The sequence below is a fragment of the Haemaphysalis longicornis genome, unplaced genomic scaffold (genome assembly GCF_048455015.1).
Source record: "Haemaphysalis longicornis isolate Haplotype H1 unplaced genomic scaffold, Haemaphysalis longicornis Haplotype H1 scaffold_10, whole genome shotgun sequence".
NCBI classification, from domain to species: Eukaryota; Metazoa; Arthropoda; class Arachnida; order Ixodida; family Ixodidae; genus Haemaphysalis; species Haemaphysalis longicornis.
Window position 1 is genome coordinate 149,365,909 of NW_027526204.1, and position 25,780 is coordinate 149,391,688.

The following is a 25,780-nucleotide window of genomic DNA, read 5'->3' on the forward strand; positions in this document are numbered from 1 at the left end:
TGTTTCCTTCTTGGATCCGCTGTTGTTGTGGCGTACACACTGGAACAGCCTTGTAAAATCCGGTTGAACTTGGCCTTACTCCTGCGAGCTTATCCTATCTTAGCAAGTACATCGCAAAGCCTAGAAAACGTAGCAAAACTTGGCGACACCACAAGAAACTAGGCTGACCCACAGCTGCGCTGTTATTTTTTTGGCAACTGAACATTATTTTGACACGCTACAGAAAGCCAAGCATGTTGCCGTCGTTCAACACGCTTTTTGCCACACAACTATAGTTTTTTCTTATTTTTTAAATGTTCAAACTGATATTTCACATGCCAAAGCTGAACTTGGGGCATCGGACACACCATATATGCAGACGAGCGATCATTGTAGATCAACAGTCTTTTTTTTTTTGCTTTTGAATATTTCGTACGAGTAGGGGAGGGTATGAGGGGATGTCTTGTTCTTTACAGAGCAATTATACATGTATGCATGGCCTTATTCAATGAACAGCGGAACACCTTTCCGATACCCTTTCAACACCCTAAGAGAAACCAAGGGTGTTGAAGTTGGTCAACACCCTTTTTTCACATAAAAGGATGTTGAAATTCAAGAAAAAGGGTGTAATGGGCTCCCAACACCCTTGTTCTACTTATGCAACACACGTTTTGGCCAAAAAGGGTCTAGAAAAGTTTAGTGGGTATAATCTCGTGGACGTCAATCGGTGTGGCTATTTACCGAGGACACTTTCTTCCTACGAATAATGGAGCTGTGTCAATAAAATGAATGCATTTTTCCGTAGATCGGTTGGTCGACAGAAAAGGTCTGATCATATCGCTGGACCCACGGCGCGTGCGTGAAACTGGCCTTCCATTGGGTCAAACCCGAAACTTGAAAATTGCTTTACGGGGACCCACCCGTTATCATTCCTATGGAACCTTTTACTGCGTGACCCACAGGCTTAAAAACCATCGTACATGAATACGAAAAGTTTTACAAAAACACACAAATGTTCAGTTTGCCTAGTTTGCTTATTTTCGATATACGTGACCTCTGCACTGAACAAAAGCACACAAAACTGATCTGCTTGGCAGTTAGTGCAACCTAGGGAAAACTAGATAAATCAAAATATGTTTTTTTGTTTTTTGTTTGTTCTATTACGAAGTGAAAAATCGTAAAACAAGCAAACTATGTCATTACAACATTTCTATAGATTTCTAAACCTGTTCGAAATGGTAAGCAGTACTTTTTGATCCCGTGGCTCATGAATTAGCAAGTCCCATTAGATTGTTATTAAATGAGTTTCGTTAAAAGGAATGGTTCTAGATGAGGCAATACACGCATGTGATTATCAGGAAGCAGTACAATGTATACTTTTATCTCATAAACCACGTATGGGTACACATTTATATCGTTCGTAGATACGTTTACTACTTAGTGCTCGAAAAATCGTCGAGTGGGTAAGTCCTTCGTTTGCAATTTTGAGTGTTTGAAGGTTTGACAATTGATTGGAAACACTGTGGTCGAAGGTAGGGTGTACTTAACCTTTCGTGCTTCTCTCAACTTCCTTTAGGAAGGGATGATAATTTTTTCTGTTGCAGAGAGGTGCTCCTTAAGCAAGGCAACACCGCCGTCGGTACGTTCGCTGTGGACACCGACATTGCCCTGGCGTACGCCGCCACCTGGGCCATAGCGTGCTTCTTGTGCTCTTCCCACGCGGCTCAATCCAGAGTGGTAAGTCCAGCGCGAATGCACCCCACTTGTGCCCACTTTTACCTGATACACGTTCTTATTGGAGTAAGAAAGGATGTTGCATCCACTTCAGTTTGTTCATTTGAAGACATTACTTTACATAGAACAGTTATTATGCGATGTCTTCGGTGCCGAGATTGGTCGCGAATAAAGTTGGGTCGGTACATACCGGATATCTTTAATTTCCGACCTTCCGTTCCTTTTTCGGCTGTGCGCGTGTAACCTTTGATCTCATCAATGGCCGCAGGGGGCGTACTCGCTGGTGATCGCTCGTGTGTTCCTCGTGTGGTTTCTGAGTGCCAAGGTTCTGGCCGAGGGACTCAAGAAGGAAATCTGGAAGAAGCTCTTTAACGTCAATCTGGCCCAGATAATTGACTTCCAGGTAAGGTTTGGCCTCTGACCGTGACTCCTGACACACCTGCCGCCCACCGACAGTTTTGCTTGTCGTCACCTATCGGTGCCGCACCAAATGCTGATGCTTTGGGCCCTTTGATGACCGCATGTAGCTGAAGTAATGTGGCACGTTTTTGAACAATGAACTGAATGCCAGCAAGACGTACATTGGCTCTGGGGTTGTGATTTCAGATGGCTGTAGCTTCCGAGGGCCCTATTAAAATGTTCTGGCCTGAAAACACGACGATAGTGGGCGCCGTATTTTAGCGCAGCGCCCCGTGACATCACGTCTAGTCCGTTTCTGGACGCATCTTTGTTCCGCAGCACTGGAAGGTAATCACCGAGAGAAGCTTGTTCAGCGTCGGCTGCTCGCGGTCGTTCCTTCGTCTGGCAAGCTGGAACAAGTTTTTCAGCAGCTTCCGATGGTAAGACGTCGCTATAAGGTGCGCTCCTTCTGGATAACGGAGGTGGGCTGCAGAGTGGGTGGGTCCGTCGATTGCTTGCAGCGTGGCCCCAATCATCGCGCTGGCCGACTTCGCTACGACGCTTATGTCGACCGTTATGGTGTTCCTGCTGCTATCCCTACTCTCGGAGAAGACAGACGTAGAGCTGGAGGAGTACTTCACACGTAAGTCTATGCAAACTCGTGCACGTAAGCAGATCTTTGCTCTAATTATTGCTCTCCACTAAAATGATTTTTATATGCCATGGCCAGAGGGTTTACTACTAATGAGGTGAAATGCAGGCTACACTGTCTTGCGGGTAGAATTTAATGCACCCAGTCATGGAATGCAATGTTCGTAAGACTGCGCATATGCTATGTGTGGGTACGGGCGATGTCATATACCTTAAATTGCGTCACCGATGCAGTTGTCGCCATTAGAAACGTATGATTACCTCAAAAAAACGCACTGCAACTTGTGGGGGTGAGCAAAAGAGATCACTTTGAAAGGAGTTTTAGACACATTCGTAGAAATTCCGTTAGGGGGGAGGGGGCCGGAAAGAAAGATTTGCCTAACCCCTGATTGCCACCCCTCTTCGCTCGCAGCCAAGGATGCCGACTTCGTCTCCATCGCTCAGGCGATACTGCTGTTGGAGCAGAAGCACTCATTTTCAGCGCTCTACTTCGGCGTCATGTTCCTCATGGGAATCTGCGATCTGGTCAGTGTCGTCTACAGTTTGGTTGAATGCACAATGTGTAGTGTAGAATGGTTCTAGGAAACCATATTCCTTGAGGGCGTACGTCATGTGATGAGAGACGGCATCGTGGGGAGAGGGTGAGTGGTAGATTGGATCATACGTCACTTTGCTTAAATGTCAGACGGAGGTCTCCAAAGCGCCAGAAGAAGCCGAATGAAACGATCGGTTTTATCAGCAACGCTGTTTAAGCTTGAACTTTAGCCGTGGCCGTTCACAAGAACTACCGAGAAAAAACAGGCGCGCATAGCCCTGCATGACCTTCGCTGAGTGGCTTTAGCAAAAAAATTCGTAGCAACGTGAACGGACGCCTCGAGTGGAGCGCGCTGCATCGTCCAGGCTTGCGCATGGGCTCCCGCACGTGAGGAGCTCCCGCCTTTGTCGTCGTCGTCTTCGGCGCTGGTGAGCCGTGGCCCACCATTCACATCAGGGCTTCCCCTGGTAGAGCCGGAGGCCGTTGTGGTACCCTCGTGATGTTTTTCGTGTTGATATTCGGAAATCCGGAGCAGCGTCGCTGAGACCGGAAAGGTCCGGTGAGTCCGAGGGAGGCGACGTAGTCGGGCTTGACTTCTCCCGCGGCGACGACGTCTTGCGTCAGTTAATTTCGAGGGTTACAGTGTGGGGTTGCCGCTCGCCGTACGAGAAACGTAAAAAAACTTGCTCTTTCTGCTTCATCTCGCTTGGGATCTGCTGTCAGTGTATAGAGACGGTAGGTCAACTTCCAGCTCTGCTGTTTCTCTAGCCTTGTATCACTAGTAGAAGCTTCGCGATTTCTTTTCCTAATGGGATCCATGGAAAAGTCAAGAAAAACGCAGATGTGAAGGGAAAGAATGTCAAAAAATGTTCATATACGTGATAAAACTGCGTTGGAAAAGTCTTAACTGCTTGTGGCCGTTGGACTGTTGTCTACCATGGCAGCTTACTTACAGGCCTGACCTCCACGCTCACTATGCCGCACATAACTCTGCCTCACGGACAGTTTTGCAATATTGTCGCTCCACAGGAATGTATGTGACGTCGTGATTTGTGGATTGCGCGTGTCATATGTTAGAATATTTGGGCTTAAACTCTGAAGCTAGTGGATAACTGAGAAAGAAGGGGGTGTAATAGGTGGCACCTCTTAAGGTGGCGGTTAATGACGTATGGATCATTTAAACGCTTTGGTTACTACGGCAACAAGGGCAGGCAAAATAGGCGAATTTAGGATGTGGTGAAGTGGTTCGATGCCAAAGTATGCGCTACGTATTGATAAGCCGGGAACGCAGAATATGTCGCATATGGTCAGAAAAAATGGCTGCCAATTACTGTACTTCCTGATGGGAAATCTGTGCTCAGCGCGAAATGCAGTATTCTCAGTCACGGTGCGTAGCAGCTGGGTTGCACGAAGTGATCGTGTGATAAGCGAACGCACGGTGTCGTCCCCTACTGTGCCGTAATGTCGCAGCGCGGCGCAGCTGCCGAGCATGTTGTTGTGAATTGTGTTTGAACCTCCCTCGCAAATGTCACGTGGTTCGAATGAGCCACGCAAAGAAAATGATTCTTAATGACCGATGTACAGTAATGGACAAATAAAACACGAACACAAAAATATAAACCAAAACAACCAAATAGCCCGATTTCATTCCATGGAAATAAAAATGACGTGGGGCTTGGTTAAAAAAAACAAAGTTGGGAAATGTGAATTTCCAAATATACCAATAGCCCGCCATTATTACACAACAATGAAGAGTAATATTCAATTTCGCGAGTTTTGGTTCGTAATTTTGTGTTTGCATTTTATTTCACCATGACTGCGCGTGCATCACGGAGGGCATGCTGGGCTTCTGTCGTGCAGCCTCGACATGCTGCCCTCCCTCTCACAGTTTTGTCATGCTTTCACCCTCCGTTTTCCTGCGGGAACATATTCGGTGGCTTCTTCGTTCCCTCGGTTAGCCCGGAGCCCTCCCTTACTTCGTGCCTCATCACCTGCGTTGCGTCGGCGCGTTAAACCATGGAATCAATCAATCAATCAATCAATCAATCAACCAATCAGTCAATCAATCAATCAATCAACCGATCGATCAATCAATCGCGGTTATCCTGTAGCGCGTAACCGCCGGGAGCATCTCGCGTTGCAGCGGCATACCGCCATCCCCCTGGCACTTTCGTCGTGCTTTCCTCCTCCTTTCTTTTTAGTCTTCATTGCCCTTTTCGTTTGCTTGGTCGCGCGACCGGCGGTGCTCTCAAACAACAGTCGCCGACGCCTAAGTGTTTCGCACTAAAAAAATAATTGGGGGCCTAAGGGTTGTGCACTCAAACATGCTGCCTTTAAGGTCGGCCGTACATAAAGGCGACTCTGCAAGTTAGAAGTCAGTTTGATTTTATGGTCATTGCCACTCGTCGGGGAGGGAAGTTTCGGTACTCCAAGAAAATTAACATCTCAGAGTTCTCAATCCCGGCATTTGCTGTGGCTTTAAATCACGCATATCTGCCGGAAGTTACGCAATGCTCTCGTGAGCGGCTGTTTTGTGCCTTGTCCGCAGTGGTTTGCTGTACCAACTGTCGCGCGGTATGGCGACACGGAAGAAAAGGCTGACGGGTTGTGACGAAGATGCGTTGTCTACAACCAGCAGAGCATGGCAGAGGAAGGACAAACGCAATTGTGCAGGGCATGTAGGGCGTATAGGATGAGAGAGAACGCTTGGATGACACAATAGAAAATGGACACCCCAACAGTACTAGAAACAGAAATCCAGTAAGAATGTTCGCAGCAATGGAAAGCTTAACCTATATAGGCCTGAAAAACAGAAGATGTAAGATAAACGGTCCCCGCCGTGGCGGTGATATTCGATGGGTAATGGTATAGGGAAGATTGGTCACAAAGGTACTTGTCTTTGCAGATCATCGTGCAGGAAGTTGTGCTTGAGATTGTCGAGGTGGAGTTCCCGAGGTCGACTGGACGGGGTGTGGTCTCCAGAGCGACGCTGTGCCTCGTAATCTACGTTTTCAGTCTTCCGCTTCTCACAAAGGTGAGGTGAGGTTGGATAACATTCAGTCTTCGAGTTCACATTCGATGCCTGTCACCAGAAAGCTTCCAGTTGCAGCACAGATTCACGGTGATTTTAGAATCCATTCAACACAAGCGGTGGGCCATCAGGGCAACGGAATGGCTACCGGTAGACGGGATTAGGTGTATGGGAAGACCCAGTCTTGAGATGAGGTAACTTTGGGGAAAATATTAGGTTTGGAGAGTGGAGGATAAGATCAGGGTATTTGTTTCGGCGAGGTGGTAGATAGCGAAGTTTGGAAGCGCATCACAAGACAAGGGACAGAAATACAGAAGACGGCGCACTGTGCGTCGTCTTCTGTGTTTCTGTCCCTCGTCTTGTGCTGCGCTTCGACACTATGCAGGAAAGGAGCTGTTGGAAGTCAATGCGAAGTATTTTCAGCCAGCAGCAGACATGAAATGGGGTAATGGTGATTATGATTACGACGTAGTACACATTGCAAAGCATGATCTGAGCATAGCCACCACACCATGACCGGTGAAGTGTGATCTTTCCCGTGTGGCACGGACAGTTATCCGTCGGCCTTTAATGAAACAAGGCAAGAAATATCCGCAGTCACATCAACTCCCTCTAGACACTGAGCCATCGCTTCTGGTGCACGAAAAAGGAGCAACAACTAATAGCATTTTCATTCATTCTTTTAACAGCGGAGCAGTTTGAGCTTGAGACTGGTCCGCTGTCGCGGGCAAAAAATACCAAGACACTGCACCCCCTGTAAAGGGTGCACCACCGCAGATAGGGAGCCATAACAGTGAAGCCGGCTTTCGGCCCTGATCGAATGCGAGCACAAAAAGCACATGTGTATATGCACCCTGAGTTATACCATTTGGAAGGTAATCGTCTTTCTTCGGCTACTAAAACACACAAAAGATCGCAGCTTGCGCTAGTGGCCCAAGGCTGTAGAAACAGCACAGCTGGGCTTCGACCTAGCTTCGTCCCCGCGGGATTGGCTGCCAGTGTAGTGGACCGAGCGGAACGGCCTTGTAAAATCTGGCAGAACTTGGCCATCACAAGAAGATCGAGAAACCCAACAAAACATAGCAAACTCTACAAAAAGCTAGCAAAACATAGCAAAACCGGCAGAGGCTAAGGTTGACCCCAGCTCCACTGTTTCTCCAGCCTTATTCCACTACTGCATGCAGCGCCAATTTTTTTCCTTCTCGTGGTGGAGTGTGGAAATGTACAGTTGTCATGATGAATATTTTGGCAAGCCCTCAACCATCCGCGCGGCAAACGTGTCTTTTATCATTTATTACCGACTAGCCCATTGTGTAATGCAGCCAAATACACCTCAGTGGTACGATATGATTTGCAGGCGGGGCCTTACATAGCGGATCTACTCGATCATCACTTCAAGGGAACCCCGTACCTCTTCATCAATCTCCTCGAGGTGCTGGTGTTCTGCCATGTTTATGGTACGTGCTGAAGCAGCTCACGTTAGACAAAAAGCGTTCGAACACATGCACGCATTTACATATGTATTGATAGCCTTGACTATAGACATAGTTTATTAAAGCAGGTTTATTATTTATTACTATTTATAGTTTATTAAACAGGTTTAGTTTAATAAACAGGTTTGACATAGTTAATAAACAGGTTTATTATTATAACAGGTGTTATAGACAGTTGCAGCCAGCCAAGGGCGTGCAGGTCAGTTAGTACGGGTAGAAACGGAACGTCGCCGCAGCCAAAACTAGAGCCAGGTATTCTCTCTTGATGATTGCGTTCGAACGGTGACAGAACACGGCTGGTGTTTGCAATCACCCCATAGTAGCGAGCTTAGAGTTTTACTGAGAATAGCTTCCATGCATAGTTAACTCACGTCAGTGCGGACTTTTGTCAAGCCTAATAAAGGTGGCGCGTGTTTTAGAGGTGGCCGTCATCTTGATAAGACGCGAGCTCTACGGCTCTTGTTTGGCCAGTATTGTTAGCCTTTCATTCGGACAGCATAAATTTCTTCTCGTTACAGTTCTTTTAGAACTTTCGGCATAAGCAATTTTTTTACGCCCTTAATTGCAGTGTTAAGAAATTTCTTGTCTAGATTCACTCTTTAAATATTTAAACGATTGGTTAAAAAATCTTGTGGGATGCTCGGCGATACTCCTAAAATACTTTGGCGGTGAAGAGGTAAAATTCTTGTACTTCTATTTGTCGGCAAAGCTCGCCTCAAGCGCCCTACATATCTTGGTGTGTTTGTGCGTGCGCATTGGATTACGCGGTACAAAAGATATCTAAAAGCAGGTGAGACGTGAAAGGGATGTATTGTAATAGTCGGACACCCACGCAATGGTAACGTTGGTTGTGTCCCTGGCCTTCGGGCGTTCGCAGGCATACGTCGCCTGTCCTTCGACGCTGACGTGATGGAGAACGTAATGCCGAACTGGTTCCTCAGAATATCGTGGACAGCAGTGCTTCCCATCTCATTCCTTGTGAGCAGATGCTCATTACTCACCTCCGTTAGCCGTATCGTTTGTTAAGGGATCTGTCTGTCTGTCTGTCTGTCTGTCTGTCTGTTGTCTGTCTGTCTGTCTGTCTGTCTGTCTGTCTGTCTGTCTGTCTGTCTGTCTGTCTGTCTGTCTGTCTGTCTATTCATCCGTCCGTCCGTCCGTCCGTCCGTCCGCCCGTCTGTCTGTCTGTCTGTCTGTCTGTATGGTTGAATCTTCTGGCGTTGAGTGAGCCCCTGGCGCTGAGTTATAATGACGGTAATCCAAGATCGAAAATGACATTATTGTTTGTCCCTGCCTGCCATCATGATTATTTTGTTTGTCGCTGCCCGCCATCTGGTTGCGTTTACAGGCACTTTTTATCTCAGGATTCGTTCGTCCCACACCTACCCCGTCATACGATGGATACCACTACCCTACTTGGGCAAATGACCTCGTCCTTGGCTTGGGTCTTCTTGGCATCGGTTTCATACCAGCCTACGCCCTGGCCATATTCAAGGCGAACGGCGGAGGGGTAAGAGCCACCGTACATTTAACCCACCTCAGTTCGTGATACTGAATTGCCGATTCGGAGTGCTTCTGGAGGGTTCCTGCAGAGTAGCGGCGTTCTTGCCGCGAATTCTGCACACCGTTCTGTGAATGACAAGTGCTGTGCATGAGAGTGAGAGTGTGAATAAACTTTATTTCACCAGTTTTTCCGGGGCTGAGGTCCTTCGCTTTACATAGACTAGAGAAAATTTTGTTTACCTTCGACCGTCGAATCATAGCAAAGCAGTGATAATTAAGTGAATGTAGCCACCGCAGCGTGTTTGGTGTCCGCTTTATTGGTGCTGGTTGTAAGGAACGTAAAGAGGGGAAGGTTCAGTCGCCTCCCTGCTTCTAACCTTTTGTGGTCGTTCTGTAAAGGGAAGTGTAGAACGATATGCCCTACTTCTGGAACACGGTAGTGATCTCGGTCACCCTTATTATCATCAGCCTTGTTGTGTGTACTGCATAACCAGGTTATCTCCAGCCACGCCTACCATCTACTGGCCGAGTCCATTCTTTGCCCTCAAATTTTCGCCGTTCATCCGTCTATCGCGTCCTTGGCCGACAACTGTTGCGCTTGCGGTCTATTGGCAGTCAATCTGTCATATAAATAGTGAACATTTTGTCCCTCATGTGGATGACGTGTCCCGCCCATGTCTACTTACTTCGCTTTAATGAAACTTCAATGTCTTCTATCACAGTGAAGGTCGTTATGATGCCGATTATTATCATCTACAATATTACAAGTTGGTGATGAATGGATGACACCGCACTTTTGCACCTCCTGCGGTGGCAATGTGGATATCATGTTCAAGCGGAACGTTTACACCAGACAATCCACGACTCGAGCATCACAGCATTCCATCGCTGCTGGACCCTTCTTGCCTGTGCCGCCCTAGCTGCCGTTTCTTGAGCCAGGCTCACTGCTGCCTGTTTGAATGTTGCTCGCGGTCTCATGCATGGGCGGCCTTTCGCAGGGCATGGGATGTGACCACTGAATTAGATGGGTTGATTTTGGCAATATCCAATTTTTAACATTCACTTATGCTGTTACCAACAGGCTACCCAGTGAGCCGCTCTCATAGTGTTCCAGACATTCGGCGCAGAAAACTAAATACGGCCGACAACGCGCTCACAAAGCATTAACTTTGTTGCGTGACTATATTCTCGGTTCTATAAAAAAAGCACAGCAACACTTTCTAACCAAACAACCGGACGAAAGGTGTCAAATTGATATCCATATATTTCCCATCGACTGTTGGTTCACAAACTAATGAAAGTAAAAAATTATCCTCTTCTTACGTCATATATAAATATGCCGTGCTGGCAAATTCAAAATGCACACAATGTGCATGTGCGTGTGTATGTATGTGAGTGCTTTCGTGCAAACTGCGAAAAGTCTGAGACCTTGGGTTAGTAGCGTGCAATTCGTGCCGTGTCAGTTCGCGTGTGTTCGGTTCATTACGTGCGCAGACATGCGATTTTGATCTCACGTAACTCGAAAAGGCAGTTATTTCCCTACTTGTCGCACGTGTTTCGGCGCAAACTGCTTTTAACTTCGCTTCACATTGATTCGGTGCCAAGACCCCGCACGGGGCACCTTGAGTATTCATGGTGACGGTGAGCAGCGACACCGCGGACCCCGAGCTCCCAACATAAGCCGTGTCCAACCGTGGCGAGGTGTTTAAAGGTGAAGGGTAGAAGCCGTAAACGGTGGCCGTCGGAGCCTTGGTCAAGCTCCGGCCGATGGGCTCCCTGCCTGTCTACCAGGCAGGGAGCTCCGGGACCTCTTTGACTACCAGGGTAAGGTCAAAGGAGAAAGTACCCCCGTCTCCCTGCTTTTATACTATGCTTTATGGTATTGTCTAAACCCCCCCCCCCCAACCGTGATCGGCCCCCTAAAAGGGGCCGCACCGAAGTATCGTTTCCCCCATTGCCATCTTTGACATTTCCTGAACCAGATCATTACTCTCGATTTCTTGTCATGGAGTCCCTGAATCCAACCCACCCTCTTGCATCTCAGTCAGTCTTCTTGATCGCCAAGTATCTTGAAGCCATAATAGGAAAATCACATCAGGCCAAAAAACAAAGAACTGGTGAACTCCTCATCGAGGTAAATGACAAGCAGCAGTCCACAAAGCTTCTAGCTCAGACTAGACTGGCTGATCTTGACATCAGGGTCACACCCCACCGGAGCCTCAACAGCTCGCAGGGTGTGATATCAGAGCCAGATCTCCTGAACGAAACCGATGCGGATCTCCTTGCCGGGTTGAAGTATCAGGGCGTCACTGCCGTGAGACGCATCACCATCCGTAGAGACGACAAAGAGATTCCCACCAAGCACATCATCTTGACCTTTGACCGCGCCGTTCTCCCACAACATATATATGCAGGTTTTATCCGTTGCTCCATCCGTCCGTACATCCCGAACCCGCGCTGCTGTTTTAAGTGCCAGCGGTTCGGGCATGGTACCAACTCTTGCCGTGGCCGAACGACGTGTGCGAAATGCGCGGCGGACGATCATCCAAGCGATAATTGTCCATCCGATACCCTGTCTTGTGTGAACTGCGGCGGGCCGCATGCAGCGTACTCCCGAAAGTGTGAGAAGTTCCAACTTGAGAAAAAGATAATCAACATCAAGGTAACTGAGAACATCACCTTCCCGGAGGCGAGAAAAAGGTTCGCCTCTTTCCCTCTGGGGAGGTACGCCGACGCGGCTCGCCGGGGGGCGGAGCGGCGTCTGGTGTCCACAGGGACCCAGTTCAGCGAGTCTGACCTGGTCCCGCCCCCGCCCCCCCCCCCCCTGGGTTGCCTCACGCAGCCCAACCCGGCACCACGCCGCTTGCTGAGGCAGCAGCGGTTGTGGCGCAAACCACTTCTGTCGGGACCGGTGCCGCTCCCGCCTCTGTCTCCCCGTCCTCCAGTGCATTGGAGGGTACCGAGGTGATGGACACCACGGGCCCCGCATCGGCTCCCACCGCCACCGCACCGCCCGTGCCACTTTTGGCGTCCCCAACGCCCGCGGCGGTGGCGGCTCAAACGAAGGGCTCCCGAAGGGGGCCCAAGTCCGGGGGGCCCGGTCCGTCGGGCACCCCTCGGACATCCGACGACGAAATGGATGTCGGGCCGTTCCTGCCTGCAACGCAGCGCAAGGAGCGGCCTCCGACGGCCAAGCCAGTAGAAAGGCCTAAAAAGCCTAATCCAAGAGTAACAGCTCCGAAAGACGACACATGAACACACACGAACACACACACTCCAGTCATTCTTAAATTTAAATAATGGGAACAGAAAACATTATTCAATGGAACTGCAGAGGCCTCCTTAAAAATCTTGACGATGTGTATGAGATTCTGCATGCCAGTCAGCCAAGTATCATGTGTCTGCAGGAAACCCACCTCAATTCTAAACAAACAAATTTCTTAAATAGGTACATGGTATTCCGAAAGGACAGGGTTGGCTGCACCCACTCTTCAGGAGGTGTGGCCATTATCGCCCGGAAATCATTAGCATGCCACCCTCTCTCTTTAAACACTGTCCTCGAGGCTGTAGCGATCCGTACCATAATATTTAATAGGTTGATAACGGTATGCTCCATCTACATTCCTCCTGATCATGCACTTCTGAGCTCTGATTTCGAGGCGCTGGTCGACCAGCTGCCCGAACCATACATACTAACAGGCGACCTTAATGCGCACAACTCTCTTTGGGGCTCTTCCCGTACGGATGCCCGGGGTCGCCTGATAGAGAAGTTTCTTACATCCTCCGGAGCATGCCTTTTCAACAAAAAACAGCCTACATACCATAACTTAGGACACAATACATACTCGCATCTTGACTTGGCTATTGGTTCCGCAGTTCTCTTTCCATGTCTTGAGTGGGGTGTGGGCACGGACCCATATGGTAGTGACCATTTCCCCACTTCATTAACGTATATAGGTACAGGCCCGAGCAGTCCATCTTCCCATAACAGGTTTAATGAATCACAAGCAAACTGGAGCACATTCACACAAACATCTCAACTACACCACACATCCATAAAACACCTACACGTTGAGGAGGCCGCCCAACTCGTCACGGCGCACATCCTCGACGCTGCCGAAAAGTCCATTCCCCAGGCCTCCAGTGGGTCCCGCACCCCAAGGAGGCCCTGGTGGAACGAGGACTGCAGGCGGGCGCGAGAGGCCCAGAACAAGGCGTGGGGTGTCCTTCGCCGGTACCCCAGGTCACATAACCTCATTTCTTTTAAACGGGCAAAGACTTTTGGGAAGCGAGTGCGTCGTGAGGCGAAAAGGGAGAGTTGGCGCACCTTCCTCACTTCCATCAACTCCTACACTGACACACACAAAGTCTGGACACGAATACGAAAACTAAAAGGACAACAGACACACAGCCTGCCCCTGGTTAGTACAACAGGGGACACACTGGAAGACCAGGCTAACACACTTGCTCAACACTTCGAACACGTGTCCAGTTCAGCACACTACACCAACACTTTCATTAAACACAAAGCATCATGTGAGAAGAAGTCCTTGCGAGACACTAATAAGTCGAACTCATCCTATAACACCCCCTTTTCACTTCATGAGCTGAAGGTCGCACTCGGTACTTGTAAACCTTCAGCTCCAGGTGCAGACAGGATTTCATACACAATGATACAACACTTACATGCAGACACGCTTGAAACACTTCTTCACCTCTACAATAAAATATTTCTTTCGGGGCACTCACCACGCTCTTGGAGGGAGGCCATAGTAGTGGCTTTCCTAAAGGAAGGGAAGGACCCTTCCTCTCCCGCCAGTTATCGCCCCATTGCCCTGACAAGCTGCCTGTGTAAGCTCTTCGAGAAGATGATAAACAGGAGACTCGTGTACTTCTTAGAGTACAATGGTCTTCTCGAGAGCTGCCAGGCAGGCTTTAGGGCGGGGCGATCTACGAACGATCAACTCGTTGCGTTAGAGTCGTATATTAAAGATGCCTACCTCCATAAGCAGTACTGTATGACAGTATTCTTTGATCTTGAAAAGGCGTACGACACTGCTTGGCGGTACGGCATCCTCAGCGATTTGAAGTCCTTTGGTATGTCGGGTAACATGTGGAACAAGCTTGCCAGTTACCTCTCTGAAAGAACGTTTCGCGTGCGAGTTGGAACAGCACTCTCTAGAGTTCATGTGCAGGAAAACGGTGTTCCGCAAGGTGGAGTTTTGAGTTGCACTTTGTTTATTGTAAAAATGAACTCTCTTCGGAAGGCTCTGCCACCAACCATTTCCTGCTCAATCTATGTAGACGACGTGCAATTATCCTTTAAGTCTTGTAACCTGTCTATCTGCGAGCGCCAAGTCCAGCTTGGTGTTAACAAGCTAGCTGGCTGGGCAGATAGCAATGGTTTTAAATTTAATCCTGGAAAGTGCACTTGTGTTTTGTTTTCCAAGAAGCGTGGCATCCGGCCGGATCCAGACATTCAACTCAATGGTGTCTCGATTCCTGTAAGAAAGGAACACAAGTTCTTAGGTATTATCTTTCACGAAAATCTGACATTCATCCCACACCTCAAACAACTAAAACATAAACGCTTAAAAACAATGAATATCTTGAAGGTTCTGTCGCACATCTCTTTTTGTGCTGACAAACAACTTCTCTTACGTGTTTTTACCAGCTTGATAGGTTCACGATTGGACTATGGTAGCGTTGTTTATGGGTCAGCAAGTAAAACATCCCTCAAAATGCTGGACCCAGTGCTTCATCTAGGGCTCCGCTTGTCATGTGGTGCCTTCCGAACTAGTCCGGTCGAAAGCCTGTATGTTGAGTGCAACAAATGGAACCTACAACGTCAGCGAGCATACACAGACCTCCTTTATGCTTTTAAAATTTCATCCATGCCTCACCATCCTTTTAAATCAGTTTTTCATGATACCTCCATTTCTGAACTCCTTTTAAATCGACCATCGTTCTCTGCGCCCTTCTCTTACAGAGTTAGAGAAGAAGCGTCAGAGCTTGCTGTCTCCTTTTTAGATACCATCAAAAGTTCTGTAACAGATTTCATAGCACCATGGCATCTCCGCCCTGTCTCATGCGACACATCATTTACACATGTAGATAAAAACCGAGCTCCCACATGTGCAATTCTGCAGCACTTCTTGTATTTGCAGGAGAAGTATCATTATTCTGAATTTTATACGGACGCCTCTAAAACTTCCACCTCGGTGTCCTGCGCGGCGCATGGGCCCGGGCTTAGTGTCACTAGAACTCTTAACAGTAATACAAGTATCTTTACGGCAGAGGCTTATGGTGCACTTCTGGTTGTTAATCATATCCTTCAAAGCCACATCCCACAATCTATTATATATACAGGTTCTCTCAGTGTTGTGCGGGCGTTGTCGTCAACAAAGTCTTCAAAAAATCACGTTATAAATTTAATAGTTAAGGGTGTTATGTCTATGTATATGCGCACATTTGAACTTGTTCTTTGCTGGGTCCCTGGCCACTGTGGTATAGTCGGGAACGAAGCAGCAGATCGAATGGCTGCTGCTGCTACACTCTCGAATGCAGTAGACATAACCACATTACCCTACACCGACTTGAAACCACACATCAGACAACACCTTCACACAACATGGCAAGCGCACTGGAATCAACAGACTGACAACAAACTACACATTATAAAGCCACTTTTGGGAGCATACACCACTGATACTCACAACAGACACAACGAAGTTACCCTGGCTCGATTACGGATAGGCCACACGGATGCAACACATTCCCACCTGCTCACGGGATCTCCAAGACCCCTGTGTAGCAGGTGCGGGGAGGGCCTATCCGTGGTCCACATACTAATAACATGCAAGGCACTTCACACAACACGACACAAACACTTCAGAGAACTCTACAGACAACATATCCCACTACATCCATCGCTATTTCTAGGTGACGATGCCAGTGTTTCTATGAAACGTGTGTTTGATTATTTGTCAGATGTTAAGTTTTTAAACCTTATCTCATATCACGCATAATCAAATCTGGCCCTATACACCAGCCATCAGCATTACCTTTAATTGATTTTACTATGTCCGATTTACATGTTTTTATACCTACCTTTTTGTGGTAATCACTTCGCTTCATCATATAACTTCTTTGGCGCTCTTTGCCCTCGTTGGCCTTGCGCCATGAAACACCAACCATCATCATCATCGATTCGGTGCCAAGAGCTAGCTGGGCATCGCAAAGGTTCCAGCTGGCGGAACTCTGCAAGCTGCACAGTTGTAGGTGGAACATAGTTTAGGCATTGGGCTTGTGCAAAGTAACCAAATGAGTTTTGCGTGTCATATGGATAACGTCCACATATGGTGTAGCCATCACGCTTATGGGGAAAAGTAACCATAAGAGAACTGTGAGACCCATGGTTGGAGTTAAAGGAGCCATGAAGAGAAAACACAAGTTTGGTTCATTCGAAAGATTGCCTCGTTAGAACCATAACGACACCACTTATAACGCAAACTTCGCTCAAATAAGCTACATAATTAGGAAAAAAAGAAAATGACCATGCGACCCACCAGCTCATTTTCCGCAACAGAACCTATGATGTCACTCGAGAATGCTCTGCGATTGGCGGAGGCCGGCAAAAGCAAACGCATGTTAGGCAGGGCTTACAGTTTGCATAGCGAGCTAAATGCCCGTGAAACATACTGCACATTCTTTTTATGACAAGGAACGGTAGAGTAAACGGTTGAAGTTCCGAACGAACACGCAAGCGTGTATGCCAATGCGTACGAAACTACCGCCAGCCGAACTCGACATCTCGCCGTCGCCACAGTCGCGCAGACGAATTTTCGGGTACAAGGCTTCTCGGGGCCAACGAACCGTCCCAGCACGCACAGCCGCGACCTTGCTTGGTATCGTAATCCCTTCACAGGAGGTGGGCCGTCATATCGCCAAACAGCAAAGGTAAAAATAGAAACAAGGGGAGTAAGGAACACAGAGCAGCAACGAGATAGTGCCACTCGTCACACAGGTTTCGGTATGGAGGTCGTGTTGGCTTGCTGCTGTCGTTACGAGCTCGTTTACAGTTTACAACCACTGAAAACTTCAGTTTGTTCGAGTACTTTACAATAAAATTTCGTTGCTGTGTTTTGAAATGCCCATGTGGTACGGGCAAATCGTCGAGGGAGTGCGACATCCCCGCCGGTGAGATCTCCTTTCATGTGCTGCCCAACGACGAACCTCGGCGAAACGCTCTGACCTTGGGAAAAAAAATTGAAGTACACACCGCACATTGACGCTCGAATCTTTCTGGTCGGAGCAGAGAGCTCGAGCGAACGGCTTTCCATACACGACACCGGCCAACTGGCATAAGCGATACTGCTACTGAAATTGAAAAAACGGCACATACGTACCAGTCTGTATTCGTCCGTCGCGACGGGGCTGACGAGGCAGCGGTGCCGACGGCTGGGCTTTCGACTGTTGTGGCTATCGCGGAACGGTCGCTTTCCCGTCCACCGCGTATCCCACAACTCTTGCCGCTCGTGCACTTAGAAGCATTGAGCGTTCAAGTGGTGTGAGGTTGTTAAATGCAAGCCCGAGCTCCTCGGCGAGAGTTTTGTTCTCCGGATCAGGCGATTCCGTGACTAGGGCTGCGAGTGCACTCGGTTTTACTAGTATTTTTCAAATGGCCGCCATCTCGGCCGACTCCCGCGTGTGGGTGCTATATGGAGTCGACATACTAAGTATCTGTTTCATGGAACGGCTCGTATGACGCCATTGTTCACGTGACGAAATGTGAAATTTTAGCGGGAGATTTAAAATTTTGGCTTAAATTGCCTTATTTCTCAGTGAATAAAGCATCATTTGCTTCCGGGAAAGCGCTTGGGGTACTATGAAACACCTAATCTTTCAAATAAAACAAAGTTTTGTTTTCTCTTTATGGCTCCTTTAAGATATAGTTAAGCCGTTGTGCTTGTGGCCCGAGGTGGCCAAATGAGTATTGCGAGCCAAGTGGTTCGAGATGGGATATAGTTTGCTTAAGGGCCAAAGTAGTCGATTGAGGAGTGGAGCCATATTGTTGCAGTTGAGATACCGCTTAGCCATTGTGCTTGTGAACCGAGGTGGCCAAATGAGCACTGCGAGCCAAATGGTTGGAGATGAGATATTGTTTAGCCATTGTGCTTAAGGGCCAAAGTAGCCGACTAAGGACTGAGAGCACATTGTTGGGGTTGAGATACAGTTTACCCATTGTCCTTGGGGCCCCAGGTGGCTAAATGAGTACTGCGAGCCAAATGGCCAAATGGTTGGAGTTGGAGTATAGTTTAGGCATTGCGCTTACAGGGTGAGTTCGGTAAATGAGTACTGTGAGCCACATGGTTGGAGTTTAGATATAGTTTAGAAATTGTGTTTTCGGCCCGAGGTGGCCAAATTCGTATTGCGAGCTTAATAGTTACAGTTGGGATGTAGTTACGCCATCGTGCTTAAGGGCCAAAGTTTGGCGGACTCGGAGCCACATTGTGGGAGTTGAGATATAGTTTACCCATTGTGTTTGTGGACTGGGGTGACCACATTACTACTTTGAGGCAAATATGGTTGTAGTTAGCATATAGTTTAAACATTGAGCTTGTGGGCTGAGGTGGCCGAATAAGTACTGCGAGCCACATGGTTGGAGTAGGGATATAGTTTACCCATTGTGCTTATGGGCCAAAGTAGCCGAATTGGGACTTCCAGCCATATTGTTGGAGTTGAGGTATAGATTAGCCAATGTTTTTGTGGGCTGGGGTGGCCAAATGCGTACTGCGAGCCATATGGTAGGAGTTGGAATACGTTTAGCCAATGTGCTTATAGGTCAAAGTACCCTATTGAGCACTAAAAGCCACATTGCTGTAGTTGAGATATTGTTTAGACATTGTGTTTGTGACCCGAGCTCGCGAAATTAGCACTGCAAGCCGCATGGCTGGAGTTCGAATATAGTTAAGCCTTTGTGCTTATAGGACAAGGTGGTTAAATGAGTACTGTGAGGCACATGGTTGGAGTGGGAATACAGCCTAGCTGTTGTGCTTATTGGTCGAAGTGTGGCCGAACGCGGAAATGTCATCAGATCACGCCTTCACTCTCTCCACACCACGGACAGCGATCAACACTGTGCCTGCTCCCGTCCATGCGCTGGGGACCAAACTGGGATGTTCCTCTGCACTACGAGTACCACAAGAAGGCTCTCCACAAATGTGGAGCTGCTCTCTGGGGGGGTGCACAGGGCAGCAAGCGGATCTCGGCCGACATCCTTCGGCCTCCCGCACCATCGCCCCTGCGCCTGAACTCACCGCCCTACGACATCGCCTCGCTGTTCCCCTCCATCAGCGACGACTATCCAGACCCCGTGACTCCACGCAGCCTCACTTCTTTCCATATTGCGACCCGGTTTGTGGCAGTTTTTTTAGTTATTTATAGTTATTTCTACGGGGACGCGGCGAGGAAACCCGACGTACCATCTGTAAAGTTTGATGTGTCACATTTTTGCAGCTTAAAGGGACACTGAAGTGAATTTCTCGAGCTCCTGTTTTTCCTTGCACTGCGTAGACTGGCTCAAATTAACACACTTCTCATTGTCTATCCGGTTGATAAGTTGGTAATTATTTTATAAAGCCCGATAGGCGAACAACTGCCATGCGCGGTCAGCTGCGGCCGCACCAACTAAACGCTGTGATGTCTGGAGGAGGTGCACCGTGATTGGACGATGTCCAAGATTAGCTTTTAAACAAATTTCGGTTTCGGTTCTGTAAAACAACATGCTTGACATCCGAAGTTCTCGTTGGATGGGCATTCTCGATGTCTCAATAATCGCCATACCACGCTTGTGTCACGTTGGCTTTAAAACGGGTAAGATAAGCTTCCCAGGACAGCTTGAAATCGTAGCAATCACTAGCCGAGGCCTGCTCAGTGGATGAACGCCCTCCGCGTACCCGCAGATGCTCAAATGACATTCTCTTGCCCTCCATATTTGGGGCTTGCCTCATTAATGCCTGTATGGTAAAAAGCGTGTTCGCACCAGGCCAAGGGTCTGCTGATTCTGTCCTGCGCCCACTGCCCGCAAGCAGTCGGTGCTTATGGCAACAGCACGCCAACAAGAACTCGCTAGCGCATCAGTGTCAGTGTCAGTCTGCGCGTGTTCTGCGAACTCGTTCGTGGGGCAGTAAACATTATAGCCCAGAAATGGCGAACTCAGTAGAGAAAAAATTGTCCGGAAACGAAAAAATCAACTTACAAAAAAAGAAGAATGTATCCTGAGGGATTTAAACTTGCAACTTGTACAATGCATGCCTAGCGCTCCAGACCACTCGGCCACGGGCCAGCGCTGCCTGCATTGGAAATATGAGGTATTAATGTATAACTAGTTTACGCTTTTATTTATTTTCACTTTTTCAAGCAGCTTGTGTGACTATTTGTTGTATAGCGCTCGCGCAGTAAGCATTTCCCAAATTTCCACAATATCTCACATCTAGCAATTGCATTTCTTTCGCGGAAAAGTGTTCGCAGATGCGTAGTCGATCTGCTGACCGCTGTGCTTGTCCACCCAGTGCAAGAAAGTGCTTCTTGCTCCCTAGTTTTACGCTGTACGGTGAAAGTTTCAGTTGATTTTATTTCCTTAGTACATATATTGACTTCGCTGACTCTTCTTCCGCCTTCAAGTGGCTTTAAGTTTTCCTACTTTTACTACTAGCGTACCAGTCAGCGAAGCGTCGCATGTGCCCTTGTGCACCACTTGTGTGGAGCGACCTTGAGTTGGAGCTAGATACAGTGTACAAACTTAAAACGTAAAGAAAGAAACATTATTCCATTCACAAACTTGTTGTTTCTTCGTTTCAACTGAGCGGATGAATTTCTAAGACCCGTCGGCGGCCGGCGGACAGTGGACGGCGCTGAGCCGACGGACTGTACCAGAAGGTCATCACGCCGTGCAGTAGCTCAGTCAAGCGAAGTCATCTCCTCCTGACGTCCCACAAAAACGCCACAGAAAATGGGCGAGGATGCAAAGAGAAGGACAGATTTTTCGAATTTATTTTTCTATAAATAAGTTATTTTAAACACACTCAGAGTGGTCGAAACATGGCCTATGGATTCCGGACTACAATTTGCGCTAGTTATCCCACAATCTTTACAAATCACTTCAGTTTCCCTTTAAGAAAATTACGTTCTACGGCCTCCATTGACTCGTAATAAAGAGCTATGAAGACAAATTACAACTTTGGGCAATTTAAAAGTCTAGTTTATGCCAGCTCACCAGGATCCCTTTCTACCACGAAAGACATTTTTTGACCGTGTAAACGCGAAATATATGTAAAATGTTTCGAATTTCGCGCTACAGTGACGTAATATGGGGCGGAGAGATGTAATACAGGCCGGCATAAAGCCGTAGTTGTCAGTTTGTTACTGAACGTTAGCAACGCGGAAAACTGGGCCTGTTAGTTCATGATTTAGGCATTAAAAACCAGCAAAGAACACGGAGACACAAGGAAAGAAACAGACAAAACGATCGTCCTGTCTGCTTCTTTCCTTGTGTCTCTGCTTTCTTGGCTGGTATTTAATCCCTAAATCATGAACGTTAGCAGTCAACTTGTATAACCAAACAGAACTAGAGGCTCCACTGCAATCGCCCAGTCATTTTCGTTGGCGGTGGCTTAGATTGGCGGCCGCCATACGAATGAACAAGATTATGTGACGTCACAGAAAAAACCTGGAAAGTGACCGGAGATTCTCCGCTGCTTTCTTTGCATCTGCGTTATTTGTTTTAAGCCTGCTATAAAATTGGGTTGGTCATCAGGACAAAGCACACCTTTTAATGAACAAAATTTGTATTTTGTCTTCAAGGCCCCTTTAACAGGGCAGTTATATTGCCGCTCCAAAAAATTCTTCCTCAACAATTTGTTTGTGTAAACTAGTCCCAGTCTAAAATCACAACGGGAAGATAGAGAGAACCAACTTTATTGAGAGCCTGCAAACGGTAGGGCTACCCTAACATGGGTGCCGTCTTACCGCGACACGGCCTGGACGTCGTCACGCCAGCGCCTTTAAGACTGCATCGGGGTACTATCCGCGGGTTGCGGAAGGTTCGCGCCCTCCCCCGCTGAGTTCCCCGGTCGCTGTCTAGCGAGGGCAGCCGCGACCTGCTGGACGGCCTGAAGTCGGATGTCGTAGTCTCCACTCCGCGCTGCAGCTTCAAACTTTGTCATCGCACTGGCCTCACACGGATTAAGTTCACAGTTCCACAAGATGTGGACCGCAGTGGCCCGCTCCTTCGCGCAACATCTGCACACGTCACTCTCATACACCTCTGGGCATATATGTTTAGCAAGCACTGGAGTAAGTAATAAACCGGACCCGCCGCGGTGGCTCAGTGGCTAAGGCGTTGCGCTGCTGAGCACGAGGCCACGGGTTCGATTCCCGGCCGCGGCGGCCGCTTTTCTGATGGAGGCGGAAAGCAAAAAATTCCCCGCATTTCCCCGAGGGGAAGAATGTGAAAGTGCGAATGCACGAGTTGAATTTGCGTGGTTCGGTAATGTTCGCGAAAGAGAGATCACACACACACACACAACTACAAAGAAAGAAAGATGCATTTATTCACAGACACCTATTTGTGTTGTCGTTGTACTTGATTGCTAGAGCGGATCTCAGCTTTGAAATTTCGTGTCAGTACTCCTTTAAGCAGGTGCATTAGCCCTTCTCACGCCCGATTCTTGGCCAATCCCCCACGTGGGTATGTGCCATGTCAGCGGCCAGGCAGCGCGCGGCCATCTCCCCCCGTTGCCAAGGAAGACGAGAAGATTCCTGGCCAATCCCCCACGTGGGTATGCGCTATGTCAGCGGCCAGGCTGCGCGCACCCATCTCCACGTGCGCGGACATCGCCGGTGGACGCAGGTTCAGGGTCGCTTAAGAAGTGCATTGCACTTAAAACACCCGTGTGTACGAGATTTCGGCGCACGATAAAGATCCCCAGGTGGTCAAAATTAATCCGGAGCCCTCCACTACGGTGTGCCTCATCGCCTGCGTTGCGTCGGCGCGTTAAACCCTACAATCAATCAATCAATCAAGTAATAAACTGGTCTGTAATTGTCGGTAGAGCACTGCCTCCGACCGGGCGAGACCCGGGTGTGGGGGAGGCATAGCTCTCCTGAGTAAACTATACCATTTCACAGCGTCGTAGTAGGTGGTCATGGGTTCCTTGCTAATATAGAAGGGCTGCCACTCCGAGGGTCCGGCACTCATTAGCACAAAAACTTACAAGAATTCTTGTCGTACGGCAAAAAGCTTTCTTCTGACAACAGAAGTACGGTTGTTGCGACAAAGCCATTGGTTATTATGACACACATTTCTGTCGTATTGATAGTCAATTTTCTCAACCACAAACATTCCTCAAGTCACAACAACCCTACCATTTGTTACTTTTCACAATTAGCAATGACATTTAATGATGTGCAACTACCAATGGAACATCTTGATTACGACAGGACTCTGATTCGGCACGACGGAACATCAAAATCAGGAAAGGAATACAATACGCGACAGGACAGCAGAATCCTGACGCGACAAGAATACAAGACGTGTAGGACACGCGACAATAGGACGAACGACAAAAATTTTTCGTGTCACCATTTTTGTGTGGGGTGCAGCCAACTTTCAAGGAGCGCGGAACATATCGCTTCAAAAGGATAAATTATTCCTCCGGAAGCATCTAATGAAATACGCTCGGGCATTCATACCTCTATGTCTAACTCATTATACCGTTGCCAACTAGCTAAGACCAATTTAAGAGACTTGGTCTATAGTGCTCTACATATACATAGGGCCTCATCAAAGTAATTAGTATATGGCTCTAAGCCATCTCTAGTTTGATATCAGACTGTTTATTTTTGCTTCCTTGAAGAATACCATTGTTGTAATGTATTTTTGCATATCAATGATGCCGACTGTAAAGCTACTCGGTTTCTATCATAGCGCCTTATGCATTTATTCGGCAATTTTGATTTAGGACGAAGTTTCTGCAGGTTTTTTTATGCTCTTGCTAGGTGTAAACGCAATTCACACCGGTTTGCCTCCTATATCTCTTACAATGGCTTCTCGAATGATAGATGGTTGTATTTAATTTATAGTTATTCATTGCCTTCCCTATATGTATTTGCCCCCCCCCCCCTTTATGTAATGCCTTGGGCCCTTAAGTTACTGATGAATGAAATGAAATGAAATTGCGCACTTACGCGTTAAGATGCCGACCGAAACGTTTTATCCGTCGTTGCCGAGGCCAAAGAAACGAAAAAGAAGCGTAATTTGCCACCACGCCAACATTTTTCTACTACGGCGGGTCGTGTGAGGTCGGCTAGAAGGTTGCCCCAGCAAATGTTGTTTGACAGCCACGCTTAAGAAAATGTAGGAACAATTCGAATTAACCCAGCCGAACGACGTTATCTTGAAAAGTCATTTCTCTTTTTTTCCCCCGACAGCCGTCGGCTGGAGGCACCGGAGCTCCCTGAGACGAGCGAGGCCGCAACTGTCGCCAAGAGAACCATTTCTCAGACGCAGCTGGCGGCCCCAACCAAGATGAACGCCAACGCTCGGGCACCGCGTACACCAATTTAATGTGTGAAATGATCTGTCGAACTCTCATAGTGATCTGAATCAGTGATAGTGCTAATACCTTTTTTTCGCATTTTAAGTAAGAAAAGTGGTGATTTTGTAAGAAATAGAATTTCTATAATGCAGAATATGGCCATTGATTGAATATTTAGAATTTAAAAATGGCACTACAAGAAAATGGGTAGAGTCACCTTGAAACGCTATACTGACTTTTAATTACACTTTTTTGCTATGATCAGGGTGCAAACATGCTTAGTGTCTGTTGTTTTCGTACCCTCTTGCAATGCGTATTTTAGCGGTTGGTGTAAATTTGATCGCACTGTTCTTTAGTACGAGTCTCTTCATGCGAAGGACACATTGTACTCTTTGATAGAAAAAAATTGGTCTTGATTGCGTTAAAACCGTTAATACACATCGAATTCTTCGACCATGTAAGGAGTTCATACGATGATTTGACTGGACAGCTTCTTTAGTCTTTCATGTATACTTCCGTAGGAAGAATAGACTTGCCTTGTCTACATAAATTATTCACTTTACGTTATCAGTTTACTAAATATATTACGTATATTTTATAAAAGACGTGTATCCGGTATACTCCCTTGAGGTATACGCGGTGAGTTGTTCCCCACCAACCCGTAGGCACAATTTCCGTCTGCAAATAGCATTTAGTTAGATCTAAGGAAATAAATAAAAATGGCAATGAAACGCAATAGAGCACGAGGAAGGAAAGATGGCAAGTGGCCCTGGTTTCTTTGTTTCTTTTCTGTGCTTTCAAGCGTTGCTGGAAATCTTTGCCTCACCTGGATTTCTGCGCGAAACAAACAAATGGAGAA

The 25,780-nt window shown here is 47.6% G+C and overlaps 2 protein-coding genes across 2 annotated transcripts in view; both read left to right on the forward strand.

Annotated features, from left to right (window-relative positions):
- The window catches only part of LOC144160146 (sodium-dependent nutrient amino acid transporter 1-like), a 16,218-nt gene extending 14,084 nt beyond the window's left edge, over positions 1-2,134 (forward strand). Inside the window, exons 5-6 of the mRNA XM_077691744.1 lie at positions 1,584-1,716; positions 1,982-2,134. Of these exons, the coding sequence (XP_077547870.1) occupies positions 1,584-1,716; positions 1,982-2,134 (286 nt within the window). The remainder of the gene's footprint in view (positions 1-1,583; positions 1,717-1,981) is intronic.
- LOC144158000 (sodium-dependent proline transporter-like) lies at positions 1,594-24,999 on the forward strand. Its single transcript, XM_077688694.1, has 9 exons — positions 1,594-1,716; positions 1,982-2,116; positions 3,176-3,288; positions 6,204-6,332; positions 7,687-7,786; positions 8,700-8,800; positions 9,168-9,329; positions 19,452-19,738; positions 24,815-24,999. The coding sequence occupies exons 3-9, from the start codon at positions 3,262-3,264 to the stop codon at positions 24,948-24,950; spliced, it is 942 nt and encodes a 313-aa protein (XP_077544820.1). The 5' UTR covers positions 1,594-1,716; positions 1,982-2,116; positions 3,176-3,261; the 3' UTR covers positions 24,951-24,999.
- Positions 25,000-25,780: the final 781 nt, after the last annotated feature.

Coding starts and splice junctions, on each gene's coding strand:
- LOC144158000 (XM_077688694.1), top strand. CDS start 3,262: ATGTTCCTCATGGGAATCTGCGATCTG. Junction 3,289..6,203: donor TCATGGGAATCTGCGATCTG/GTCAGTGTCGTC, acceptor TTGTCTTTGCAG/ATCATCGTGCAGGAAGTTGT. Junction 8,801..9,167: donor TGCTTCCCATCTCATTCCTT/GTGAGCAGATGC, acceptor TTGCGTTTACAG/GCACTTTTTATCTCAGGATT.